General features: G+C 33.2%; 1 protein-coding gene across 1 annotated transcript in view; it reads left to right on the top strand.

Moving 5' to 3' along the window:
* The window catches only part of LOC149806320 (uncharacterized), a 43,385-nt gene extending 40,384 nt beyond the window's left edge, over window positions 1–3,001 (top strand). The window contains exon 9 of the mRNA XM_089972211.1: window positions 1,651–3,001. Coding sequence (XP_089828337.1) covers window positions 1,651–1,770 — 120 coding nt within the window. The 3' untranslated portion in view covers window positions 1,771–3,001. The remainder of the gene's footprint in view (window positions 1–1,650) is intronic.
* The last annotated feature ends 11,974 nt before the right edge of the window (window positions 3,002–14,975 follow it).

Here is a 14,975-nt window from a genome sequence, read left to right as displayed (position 1 = left end):
AACAAATAACTTACTTTACCCAGGACAATTATGTCTGTGCTGATGTGTCATCCCCTTTCCCTCTGTGAGGGGTAAGAAAAGGCATGATCTCTCTCATTGCAACGGCTTGGTCATAAAGTACCAATTCAGAACTCAGACTGGGTCCTGTACATGACCCTGAGATGAAGTGTTCAGAGTGGACAGGAATTCATCACAAAAGTTTGATTCAGGTGACAGTCTACAATGGTCATTGAACAAAGTATTTAAAGAACTGTTCAAGATGGAGACATCTACCTCAGTCAGGAATGCCAAATGGCCACACAACTCTGCAGAGATTGTCTTGATGCTTAGCTTTGCATGCCGAGACCACAGGAAATTTATAATGTTGTGTGGGACAGGAGATCTTTCAAACTTTCAAGCACTTCCCATTTTCAGTTCTGGTCCCAGAGTCTTCACTAGAGTGATGGGTATGGCTTATTGTAGGTCCTTAGGGGTTCCCATCCTCCAGTACTTGAATGACTGGTTGATACACAATGTCCTCAGATACACCCTACTGAGGAATCAGTCTCTCTTTTAGGAAAAAGTGACTCATCTAATTCACAGTCAGAAGTCTGATCTGATTCCTCAGTTAAGAACAGATGCATTAACTGTTCAAGACACCAGAATACATGTAATGTCTAATGGACTTTATAGCTTATTGTCATAGGTCTGCTTCAGAAGCAGATATATAAATATTATTTTTCTCAAACACTCAGAGTTAAAAGATCAGATAATATGGCCAATTTTCTTACAAGTTATTATGCCATATATGCAGCATAGAACATGGAATTTCTAAAGTCTTACTTACATGACAGATTTCTTTGAACAAAGAAAAGTCTGCTTACAATAAGCAAATTTTGGTCAGCTGGAGGCAGCTATCATCTTGCGAAGGCTACTCAGGGGATGAGGCCAATCATAAGAAAATGAAAACACAGCAACAAATTAAAAAGTTAAACATCTTTGCCTGATATCCCATCTTCAGTTTGCTTGACAGCCAGATATCTATGGTTTCAAAAGATCGGAAATTTAATTTGCATTTTATGCCACCATTGGTAGTAATCATAAGCATAAACGTTTCTCCTGCAAAAAGGAACCATTCACAGCACAGTAAATATGTTCCAGTCACTTTGGAAAATGCAACAATCCATCAGATTCATTGCTTTTAATTTAGTTTGTTGTTGACTTTCTTTGATGAAGGGTTCTTTGTTTTTTTTGATGATTGTAGTCAGCTTTCTTTGATGAATGATGCATACTTTATTGAAGTCACTGCTAAAGGACAGCTCTGGAGGACCCCCAACCAGATTGTATATTTTGTCGCAGATAAGGAAAAAAGTTAGTTTAAAACATTAGCGAGGAACAACCAGATCCAGGAATAAACTTCTTACACATTATTTGAAATTTCAGGCGCCACACCACAATCATCTTATATTAGAATTCATATGCAATCTCTACATCAAAATGATAATAAACTTTTAAATGATATTTTTGTAATTTGAAGAAAGAATTTTTGGGGGGGAGGTGTTCAAGAAAATTACATGTATATAAAATTTTGGGAGCCACACCACAATTGTGTTATATTTGAATTTGTGTTATACATCTGTTATTGACTGATTAATTGTATTTTACCTGCAGGAAGGCCAGACAGCAGCAGAACTTGCCAGAGAGGCCGGGTATGACTACATTGCCAAGTTCATTGAGGGTTATTCTGCCTCCAGTGGTGGTAACTTTACTACTAACGGTACAGCCACATAACCCAGGCTTCTTTCAGCCTAATGTTATAGCCTTTAGTGGCTCATAAGTTCACAATCAAAAGTATTCCAGATGTGTGATTTATATGGCATCTCTTGCACTCAGCTTGCCTGGAATGGCTTGTGGAAAACTCTGGATGAAAAATCAAGGGAAACAAAAGTTGTAACTGGCAAAGGGAGGTAACTGGCACATTAATATTTTTAAACATTGCCATGTTAAATTTTTAGTTGAGAATAGTGTTATATAATTGCAATGTATAATGGTTACATTTTGTTGCGATTGCTGAAATGCTTGTTTTGAAATTTTATTTGTTTTTTTTTTTAAATTGCTTTTTTACCAAGCAAATATTTGCACACAGTGAAAACTTCCCCATGTTTAGAATGGCATTTAGTTACAGAAAATGACAAAACCCAATTATCATATGTTATTTTGACCGTTCATTGAATTTAATGCAATCTATTACATCTATGTGATCTGAAAGATGGCTCTGTGATATTTAATTCTAATTCTGACCTCTTGATTTATATCTATTTAAAATGTATCTCCACTTTTATAAGCACTTTTTAAATGGATATGTGTGACATATTCATGGCCTTCTCTCTCACACAATGTTTTCATTTTATAAACACTTAAAGATAAAATAAGCAAAATATGTATTATTTTCAAAATGGTACTAATTTAATTTTCTAAAACTTGTTAAGACATCATGATGGATCATGTTTTATATTTTAGGCATACATAAGACGTTAATATGAAAGTCACTGAGGCCTACATTTTATAGTAGTTTGTGATTTGTACAAGTTATTTATTCTTGCCATAATGTAGATATATTGTCTTCAAAGTTGCATTTTAGGGTAAATATGATGCATGTCAATCTAAAACATTTCTTCTACTAAATCGTATGTAGTATAAGTGTTGATGGAGAGATTTTTATATTGATTGTTTTAAAAATGTTTTCTTTTAGATTAGTTTAAGCTGACCGGCACATTTGCTTCAGTAACACTTTTGCAAACTGAGTATTTTTAGCTAATTTAGATAAGCTATTGTCATCTTCTCTTTCTGAATTGAATCGTAGTCTAACTTAGTCTGCAAATGCATCTTTATGTATATGTGTTTGTAAAAGAGATGAAGAAAAAAGGATATAGGTAGTAATATATATTACTCTACTTTAAATGTAAAACCATCATTGGAATAACTAATAGAACAAAAGATAACAGTAGTTAAATTAACCATATTTTTTACATTATTATATTTTTCCCTCTTATGGAAAGGAAACAACATATATATATATATATATATATATATATATATATATATATATAATCAGCAAATTGGCATTTGCTTGATTTGTAAATTGATCAAGTATTATAGTGAGAATGATTGATAATTTGACGAAATGTGTTATGTGCGTTACAGCAAGAATGATAATTTGATGAATGTGTTATGTACAAAACTGCATTATAGTGAGAATGGTTAATAATTTGATGAATGTGTTATATACAGAACTGTGTTATAGCAATAATGATTGAATAATGTGTTATGTACAGAACTGCAGTATAGTGAGAATGATTAATAATTTGATGACTGTATTATATACAGAACTGTGTTACAGCAAGAATGATTGAATAATGTGTTATGTACAGAACTACATTATAGTGAAAATGATTGATGCATTTTATGCATGTGTAATATAGAACCACACTATAATAAAAATTTTGATGAATGAATTTTTAAGTATGTTTGCATTGGGTGTTGGTTATGAACAAACACCAGTCAAACACATAGTAATGATTTTACTACCTGCCAATTTATCTGATAGTGGGGATTAGGTAAGCCCCATGCTGAGTGAAAATTAATCAAAGCTGTGTAAGAATATTAAACATGATTCATAAGGTGGGAGTTTCTGAAACACAAGTGAGTGTACAACTTAAGATTGTGAGTCGTAATGTGACCATGTTATATCCAAATTTAAGCTATAATGAAGAGTGTTATAGAGGTTTTCTATGTATAATTTTACAGGCATAACATTTTGTTGAAATATACAGTGACAATTTATATATAAAAAATTTCACCAAAATTATTCAACAGATTCATATTAATTTTTGTCAAATTACTATTGTGAATTTGGCAGGCATATAATGCATTTAGGAATGTTGTATATGGTGCTTAGTGATTTGGCTTTTTACCATTCCGGTGTAGAAAATAAATTTATTTATACTAAAAAGGCAAATTGAATGTTTTCTTGCATACATGTTCAATGTCCTTAATTCAGCTATGAAAATCATAATTTGTTTCACATTTGGAATATTCTGTTTATTGTAATAAATTAAGTTGTTTTTAATCATTGGAATGGCAGAAATGAAGATATGACATTACATTGAATGTGTAAAGGAAGATTTTAGTCCAGACTTTCAAATCTTTTCAGTTCAGATACTGATCTCTTAAGCAAATAAGTGTTTGTGTTGGTCATATAGATTGCAGTTATTTTAAAAAAAAAATTTAATCTGTGTTTGATAAAATCTTGACAACTGCTTATTTTTTTATTTAACAACTCAAATATTTTAGCCAATCCCATGCCTTTTTATAAAAAGAAATATTTGTACTTTGTGTTTTGAGAGCAGATTTATCAGTTTTTGTATAAATATTTTACAGGTTCATGGAAATGAAACTGGAATTACAGTTGTAATAAATATGTTATGGTTTTTGTTAAGAGTTCGGTATTGAGATGAGGGCGACATAAAATAATCACTTGTTCCAACTGTGCATCTGTTTGTCAGTCTGCCCATCTATTTACACTTCTTGTAAACACCAAATGTCTGCAACCCCTACACAAAATGTAATGCATTTTGTGAATTGCCTGCTACACATAGATTTGACTTTTAAAGGTTTTATCTGTTATGGATTTTGACAAGGGTTATTGCCCATTTTCCATCACTTCTAAATTTTCATTACACTAGATCCTTGTATCCTGCAAGAACCATTTAACATATTCTGATCCAGTTTTGTAATTACTTTATCTCACAGCCATAGATGTATCTTTTATGGTTTTGTCTCAACACTTTATCTCATAGCCATAGATGTATCATTCATGGTTTTGTCTCAACTCCAGTTTGGATATATCTACTGCCCACAACTTCAAATGGGTTGTTGATTATAAATGACATAGCACAAAAACTGTTCAACATATTCAAATACTATTTGGTATAAATATTGTCTCATTGACTGAGATGTATTTATTATGTCCTTTCTTCTTGTTGTACTATATTTTAGATAGAGTTATGGCCCTTGATAATGAAATTGTAATCTTTACATGGGATGTTGCTTGTAACTAGCATACTGCAAAAAGCATTCAGTATAATTTGATGAAATTTTCTATAAACCAATATTGTCATGTAGACTTTGGATTTTGTTTTGTCTCCTCCATTTCGGATAGAGTTTTGCCCTTGTCTAACAATTCTTTTCTTGACACGGAAGTTTGGAATGTTGCTTGCAGTCAGCCCAGCTCAGGAACCATTCACATGTTATGATGAATTTGGTAAGAACATGGTCTTTACAACTGTATTTGTCATGTCTACATCATTTTGTTCAGAGTTGTTGTCCCTGTCAATCTGCATTTTTTTAAATATAACATTGTATGTTACTTGTAGTAAGCACAACACAAGAACCATGGAACATAATATAATGCAGTTTGTATTGTTTCATAGACCTTGGTGTGTCCTTCATGCTATTGATATCTATTCCGTTTTGGACAGAATTATTGCTCTTGCTGATTAGCTTCATGTCCGTATGTAGGCTGTTGCTTATGTTGGTGAGTACTTGAAGGAGATGGATTTAGAGCATTCCACATCATCCTCTAGTTGAGTCAAATCCTCTGAATGCCAGTTCTCTCCTAACTTTGGTTTCCCAAGACATGTGCCTCGGTTTAAGGTCATATGGAACAAATTGTAGTAAGTGGGGTCTTTTGTAATGCACCATCATGAATGGTGTAGACAAAGAGAAAGCAAAGAAAAGGCATTTTGTGATATAGATTTATTACACTGCTACAATTACTTGGCCTAATATAGATAATTAGTTTATTATAAAATATATGTGGATGCATGTATGATTGTAGTTTGTACTTCTTGTGTAAGCTGATGAAATTGTTAGATTAATTATGTACATAAGATCAAACATGTATATGTGAACTAATTTTTAACATGTTAAAAATGTTTTCCTGTGTGTAGCTTGGCATCCCTTGTATTTCTGTATAACTGCCATTCTGAATGTCGTTTTTTTTTTTTTTAGTTCTCTTACATTACAGTGTCACTTCACTTTCTATTTCTCTTGCATTACAGTGTCACTTCACTTTCTATTTCTCTTGCATTACAGTGTCACTTCACTTTCTATTTCTCTTACATTACAATATCACTTCACTTTCTATTTCTCTTGCATCAGAATATCACTTCATTTTCCCCTTTCTCTTGTATGAAATAATAGATAATATAAGCTGGAGAATCTAAAAGATTTTCTTTTTACATGAAATTTTTCTTCTCCCACCACTCACTTCAGTTCTGGATATTTTGTTCAGAAATGTACATGCATATTAAGGGAATCTCATTGAGCATCACTAGGTTAAAGGGAAAAGAATTAATTTGTTTATTGAAGATTTTTATGATAAAACTGGGAAACACTGATGTACGCCTTATTATTATATTTGTTTTGGGGGAAAATGAATGCTTTATATGTTTGACTCTGTTGATGATGTAATAAGGGTCTGAAAAAGTTGCCACAAAAAATCTAGTTACTATATGTACTCACTTATAAGTCAAGTCCAACTGAAAAAACTGCATTGACCCAGATTTGCCATCACATAATGCACCAGCAGATCTGGGTCTGTGCAGTGTGCTGAGAGTGATGAGTAGAACAACCAATATAGATCGTGATCTTCAGGATCATTACGATATGGCAGATCAGTATCTTTGTTTTATGCAGTTTGACTGGACTTTTAAGCAAGTATATACAGTAATAGCCAGTTAATACTTATTCTTGATTCTGTGCAATATATTGTTACTTGCTGATACCAAATATGGTATCATTTTATGTTCAGTTGTTTCCCCTGCTAGGTCATATTTTTAGTTCAGTTTCCCTTGCTAGGTCAATAAATACTGCATCGAGTCAATAACAGACAACAATCCTCATACTGCATCTGGCACGGCCCATTAACATATTATTCACTAATACCAAAATTAATATAGTAGTGACAATAATAATGTTTTATTCTTTTATATGTTAATAAATAATTGTTAAGGTCTTAGAAAAGAATATTCCTGCTTTAGCCAGGGTATTGCATTGGTTGTGTAATAATGCTGTTGTTATAAAGGGTATCGGATCATTTGCCATGAATATTTTGGGTCATGGGGTCTTTTTGATGTTAAATATTGGATATATAATTTTGTTGGATAATTATTTATCTAAATGATGAAGAAGTTTAAAGCTTTTTTTTTAAACAACACAAATATTAATCTTATTAAATGTCCCTTTCATTTATATAATTAGTATAAGTGATTGTTTATTAATGAAAAAATTATTGTCTGAAATAAATTATAGAAGGATGTTCATTGTCAAAATTATATTTAGTTCCAGGTAAAATTACATGCTCTTTGCATTTTAATGTGATATAATGCTTTTGTAAGGTGAGATATATATAAATTGATTCACATTTGGATTCATATGTACCTGTCTGTTGATATTTTTTCTTTTAGATCTGCATTTCTGCATACCTGAGAATCAGTTCATTTATGAAAATGGATATTTATGTACGTATAGTGTTAATGGACTGTTGTATATCTCTGCCTCTATTAAAATAGAGTTATTGCCCTTTTTCTAGTAGCTTAATGCAGTTTGTGAGACAGTCTTGTTTGTGCAACTAGTCCAGCAGTGTTTGATGGATTGCCATGAAACTTGGTAAATATTATATTCCTCACTTCAAGATGCACATGGCAATAAATTACATTGCACTTGCATGTTAGAGTTATTGCCTTTTTTATCTTGTAGATTAATGCAGTGTGTGACAATCTTGTTAGGAAAGCTAGTACCACATTTTCCAGTCAATTACCATATTCAGATATCAACAGATCATTTTCCTCAAGTAGTTTTTGTTGGAGTCATTGCCCACGTCTTTTATTATTGCAGCCTATGACACAATCTTATTTGTGCAACTAGTCCTGCAGTATTTTTTTGTGTGTGGATTGCTGTGAAACTTAATACATGTTTTGGTCATCATCTAAAAATGAACATATTGACAAATCCTTGTGCTCCCAGGATGTTTGTAAGAGTTATTTCCCTTTAGACCTTACAGCTGCATGCTCTATATGACAGAAATTGGATTTCAGTTTTTTGTGGATTGCTGTGACACTTAGGACATATCATGATCATCATTAGAAAATATGTGTGTGTATCAGTCATTGTACTTGCATTATTTTCATAATAGTTATGCCACTTTTTATTTACTGCAGATTCATCTCACTTCATATGGTAGGGGTGTGGTGTGTAGGAGAGGCAGAAGTATATTTACTACAGATTCATCTCACTTCATATGGTAGGGGTGTGGTGTGTAGGAGAGGCAGAAGTATATTTACTACAAATTCATCTCACTTCATAGGGTAGGGGTGTGGTGTGTAGGAGAGGCAGAAGTATGTTTACATAAGAAAAATGTTCACCATTCATCTAGCTTTATTAAAATTTATGTAACACTTTAACTGGTTATGCCACAGTCATGATCGAGGGTGAGAGGGATGTACCACAATTTAACACACTCTTGCTGTGATCGGTGTTAATGCTTGAGTGAATTTGGTTAAAGCTATATGAATGATGCATATAAATGAATACAGTACACCTAACTCAGATTTTGTTAGTGTGACCTGTACTTCATGTGTCTCTGATGTGTATAATGTCTCCACAAGAATTGACATGGCATTTAAATTTGTATTTATTCTCTGCTTTTTGTGGTTGCAAATGAGGAATATTAAATTGAGTCTGTCTGTCCTTCTGTTCCACTTTCAGTAAGATTGTCAGCAATTTATCTCATGATTTAGTGGCATTACAACACGTGATTGTCAGCAATTTATCTCATGATTTAGTGGCATTACAACACGTGATTGTCAGCAATTTATCTCATGATTTAGTGGCATTACAACACGTGCTTGTCAGCAATTTATCTCATGATTTAGTGGCATTACAATACGTGATTGTCAGCAATTTATCTCATGATTTAGTGGCAGTACAAAACATGATTGTCAGCAGTTTATCTCATGGTTAAGTGACATTACAATTTATCTCATGATTTAGTGATATTACAATTTATCTCATGATTTAGTGGCATTACAACACCTGATTGTTAGATTTATTCACGCGCAGTACCATATATATTCGATTATAAGACAAGTCCAACTGCAAACTGCACAGAACCAGATCAACCAGTGCATAATGGGCTACTAGATCTTAGTCTGTACAGTTTGTTAGGAGTGATCAATAGAACAAACAACATAGATCCTGATCTGCAGGCATATTATGCGATAGCAAATCAGAGGCTATATTGTTTGCTGTTTGACTCATCTTATAAGCAAGTAGCGATGATAACTCATAATTATTATTGGATTTCAACAGAATTTAGTAGCCAGCTTAATAATAATAAGGCTACATCCAAATTTTGTTTTCAGTGATGTTCATTTATATATTTTTGATGTGCAGAACCATCTTTTATCAGAGTTATGGCTGCTGATTTACTTTCTTTTCCACACAATATCTCTTGATAAGTAAATTTGGTATTGATGACAACTTGGCATTCTGCATCATCATTAAACATTGGCCACTAATTATGTAAGTTTTCACCAACTCATTTGCTCCAAAATAAAATGATCTGTTAATTAGTATCATATTTCAAGAATTTTATACAGCTTTATATTGATGTGACCTCAATAGATTTTTATTATGAGCTTTCTGCGTCATCATTTAGTGGTGTTATAAGCATCGAAGCTTGGATCCATGTACTGCTGTTTTAGCACAATGACTCTTTAATTCATGTTTTTATTTCAAGCACAGTCAGATGCTGATGAGGTGTCACATGGGTATAATTATCAGTGTTCTACATGATCCAGTAGTGACTTTGCACATGTGCTAACATTACTTTGTTATATTGCCATCATCATAACCCTTCTCTTGACATAACTACACTCTGCTACTAACCACAAAAAGCAGGAGACAGATTCCTGGAATTTGATTGTCAGACTTTAATTTTGGACATTGCTTACTTGTGATGGAATCATTTTTATGTAACTTATTGTTATGTTTTCATGTTCAAAGGTATGATAAAGGTATGATAATGCTAAAGGTATGATAAAGGTATGATAATGCTAAAGGTATGATAATGCTAAAGGTATGATAAAGGTATGATAAATAATGAATATTGTGATGTCTTGCGAATTGCACTTGTTTAAAATGAAACAGAAACATACCTGGTGCCATATAGCAGTTTTAAATATTTGGACTTGATCTGTATAATAATTTATTGTATACTTTTTACTAATTATTTTTAATGGAAATAGACATTTAACATACAGACGACATGTAAATATGTATTTGAAACTGTAATGTACATTACTTCAATGATCTGTTGTATTTTTTTTTTTTATCACAACCCAAGGAAAAAGAAGTGAAAAGTTGGTTGAAAATGTACCTGATCATTCAATTTTACTAGGTCATGTTTAAGTATTCATGTGAGAGTTATTGCTTTTATGTGCTTTTACAAATCCAAGACCACCTTATCCTTGCACATGGAGTTAAAGCATTTTTCGTTAGTGTAAGTCAGACATAGGTGTTACTTATTTCATCACTGGTAGTGACGGTTATCATCAATGTCAGCTCTGGTTAAGGTTTTCAATAAAACATTTCTGTATGGTAATGTGTTCTACACTCCAGGAGGGAAAACTCTCATGCATAAACTGTAGAACCAGATAGTTTTCCTTTTACATTGATATACTCCTACCCTCTGTCTGACTTTAAGACAATGTTTTGATAATTTTACAGTCTTTTTAAGTTTTTGGTTTAAGTTTATCAGTGTGGTCATAGGTCTGAATCCATTGGACAGATATCGTTATATTTAGACTGTAAAATCAGGAACCCTAGCCATTTCATTTCAAAGTACCCCTGAAAACCTCTGACCCTCAAGCAATGTCAAAGTCATTTGAAAATTTAAACTTTACAGTTTTATTCTGGTTGTAAGTTCCATTCCCAGGCTGTCATACTTGGACTTAGAATCAGGAAGCTCTGGTTTTTTATACCGATGTAACCTAACCTCTCTCAGACCTCCATGCAAGGTCAGGGTCATTGATAAATCTTGATTAAGTTTGTTTTTTATATAGTAATATGTTTTAACTATGAGGGTTAGCTGTTTTTCATACTGATGCACCCCTACCCTCCTGATGCATGGTCAAGGTCATATGAAAGTGAAAACAGCTGTATCAGAAAAGTAAGCAGGGAAGACATACAATTCCACATAATAATATTCACTCTTCCATCTGTTGCTTTGTCGATCACACTTTACCTTCCACTTTATATCTGTGAGGAATTTGAGATGAAACTTCATTATGTTTATTATTTAGTATCACTAGAAGTTGAGTCACAGACCACACAGTCAAAATCATGACTGGCTATTTCATATTTCCATCACATTTTCTTCTCTGCTCTATAATTTTAGATATGTTTGAGATTAAGGAATGAAACTTGGTTTACATATATATCAGCATTTAGCAGGTGTGTTGTGTGTCATCATGAGAAAGTGTGTTGTCTACTGCCAAAGTCAACATCACTTTCTAATTCAAAACACCTGTTCTGCATTTTACGTCTAATGATCTTCAAGAAAGGTCAGTGAATTTTGGCTTCTCTCATTGCCTGCCTAGTAACCTTAATTACTGTTTTAAAGGTCACAGTCAGATTTCATGATTGTGAACTTTCATGACCTCACCATGGTAGTGACAAAAATTAAGCAAATTTGCTTGTTCTTAAATGTTTTGCAAAGCATGTAAAAATAGTGTTATATTTTATTCATTGAGCCTAAAAATGGTTGTGTTATAACACCTTTTCCGTGTTTTGAATACATCTGTTTAACACTTCAGGCACAAGAATTTTATTTTACCTAATACATGTATTTTAGTGACTTGGCTTCTCAGAATGGAGACATTATAATGAAAATAAATCATTGGTGTGCTTTTGAGAATTTGTAGTCTGCAGTAATCTGTACTCAGAACCAGAATTGCATTTTTTTTCTCTTTACTTGTGATACTGATTTTTACCTCTATTATTTTTAACGTTTCTTCATATATTTATTTATTTAACACAGAATATTATGGCTTGTTGTGTTACTGGTAAAATGAGTCGGAGTAATTTAATTGTTTCTTGTGCACTCATGGAAGGGATATATACTAGTAACTTTTTGAGCTATATTTAAATATATATTTACTGGTTTTTACTGGGGTTTTCGGGGGTTCTTCCTCCACCAGTTATACTGGCCACCACATACAGCCTAACTTGCACTGAGAAATAGCATTAAACCTCAAAACAACAGCAACAGCGTTCTTAAAGATTATTTTTTTCACGCTTTTTACCTTTGTGTTGATGAAGAAGTGAATTTTGCAGCAACAATTCATAAGGCATTAATGATTCAAATCCCTTTGCTGAGCATCAAATTGCTTCCCAGAGGGTTTTGTCTACCATATTTACTCACTTTGAAGTCAAGTCAAACTGTAAATAACAAAGATCATGATCTGCCATAACATATGTGTCTGCAGATCAGGGTTATGTTGTTTGTTCTACTGATTACTCCTAACAAACTGCACAGTCCCAGACCTGCTGGCGCATAATGCAGTTGTGTCTGTGCAGTTTGTAGTTGGAATTGAATTACAAGTGAGTAAATACAGTATTCTCATAGTACACTCAACCCTTTTATTTTTATGTTTCTTTTAAAAGGGTTCTGTAATAAACATTCAGCGTGTCTATCCCCTATTCTTCTGTTTAAAAAACCACGAGTGTTGTAAGGAGTACTATCTGAAAGATAATGAAAAAAATCTCTTGGAATAAATTCAATAATGTTATAGTGAAACTATGGCAAGGTCCTCTTTAGAATGTGACTTATGCAACTCACTGTAGTAGAGTGAAATATTTTTTAAAAAGTCGCCACAATAGGTAAAGAATTCGGAATGATCTTAGCACAATATTAATATTAATATTAAACTTATTTATACCATGCTTGCTCACCGTCTTATTAGATTTTGTAATCGAAATTATATTAAAAAACAGGATCTACAATTTTGGCTTGTCTTTCTATTTATGAATTCCTGCAATATGTGGTTATACAATTGAATGTCTTGTAAATTGTGTTTACATTGGTCTTTAAGATACAGTAATCATGGCATGACATAATTATCACTTTTGTGATGGCATTTTGTTGCCATTGTCTGATTTGTCGGCATTTTGTTGCCATTGTCTGATTTGTCGGCATTTTGTTGCCATTGTCTGATTTGTCGGCATTTTGCATTTAGCTCCATACTTTTGAAACTAATTGATTTACTTTTCATGCAACTATGATTACATGAAGTGTTTTCCGTTTAGCTCATGTTTCATTGCTTTAATATACAGACATGAACTTTATAAGCACAAGGTACGGTTATTTTGAGGACTAATATTTACACCCAGGAAAACAACATCAAATTGATATACTTTTCTTACTCAGGTGTTTGATTTTTGATAAAGTACTTGCACAGCTTGTAAGATTCAGAATTATACAGCAATTTCTGAAAATTATACACTGCATAGAAGGGAGTCGTCTATACATTTAACTCAGGTATACTGTATTTTCCGTCTGTTTTTGCAATAATAATAACCAGTTCAGACCTTTGTTGAAAACTCTGTGATTATAGTTTGGTCTTCGGTCCATCGTGAATCATGCATCAACAATTGCTCATTTTAGATTTACAAAAAATAACTGGACCAGTTTCAACCAACCTTGGCAGAGGTTGCATGAAGGCCTCCATGCCGTCAAGTATGGCCAGTGTTACTAAGCATAGATAAGCCTTCAAACAACTTTTCAGTGCAATTTCAGGAAATCTTACATAAAACACACAGACATGAAGACTAGTACCATTTATAACATAGCCGAACGTAAACACGTAATAGATTTTAGAGAATGCTACCAGTATTTACATTTTCTGCAAAAATAATTTGTATTTAACACAGGATAAAAATTAGCTTCAGACTGCTTCTGTTTCTTCATCTTTCATGTCCAATTTTTTTTTTTTTTTGTTTTTACTTGGCATTGAATTGTCGAACAGTTATACCTAGCGATCACATTATTACTAGAAGAACCCTGACGGACCCTCTAACTTACCTACGAGAAAATAATATAAGCAGAGCAACATCTACGATATGAAATTAAGAGAACCATGTTACTCTTGAAATACACACGTGTGTGTGGTTGTAGATGCTATGTGAGGAATCGCTGCGGTAACGACCATTGGTCGAGTTGTGGCGGAAACAGCGAATATTATAGCAACGCCAATCGGAATTGTCGGGACTATGTCGTTAGTAGTTGGTACCGCGGGCGGTTCTGGTAAAATAATTTTGATATAGTTACATGTGCGAATACGTATCTATTCAGAACTTCTCGTGGTCGAATAAAGTAGTCTCAGTTCAATTAGTAAACAATACTCGTAGCTTTCGAAGATATAGCCATTACGATGGCGGAGTTTGAGACTCTATTGATGGAGATGGAAAAATACCGACGACTTTGTGCACAGATACGGAACCTGGACACTATGGACCCAAAACAAATGTCTGTTTTACATACAGTGAAAATCTAGTAACTGTTTTGTATCAAACTATCCAGGAGTGTATTGGCCTGCCTGTGGCACCTAGACTAGTAGCAGCAGAGAGGGCGAACAGACCAACCTTTTTTTTAAAAATAACACTTCCATGGAATAATAAATAAAATAAACCCTTATTGTGATAAAATAACCCTTATTTTTAGTAAATAAGACCCGCTGACGGGTTCACTTCGTCGAACTGTAATTGAAAAAAATTAAATAATGGTGAAAAATCCGTGCGGCGAGAAGAGTTTCCAAGTTGAGCGCGGGGAAATTAAATCGTGGACAAATAAATAATGGCAAATATTGGAGAAG

The sequence above is a fragment of the Sinohyriopsis cumingii genome, chromosome 1, assembly GCF_028554795.1.
Source record: "Sinohyriopsis cumingii isolate HCF-2022 chromosome 1, ASM2855479v2, whole genome shotgun sequence".
NCBI classification, from domain to species: domain Eukaryota; kingdom Metazoa; phylum Mollusca; class Bivalvia; order Unionida; family Unionidae; genus Sinohyriopsis; species Sinohyriopsis cumingii.
The sequence above is the reverse complement of the archived record's forward strand: the minus strand, read 5'-3'. Positions and strand labels throughout refer to the sequence as shown.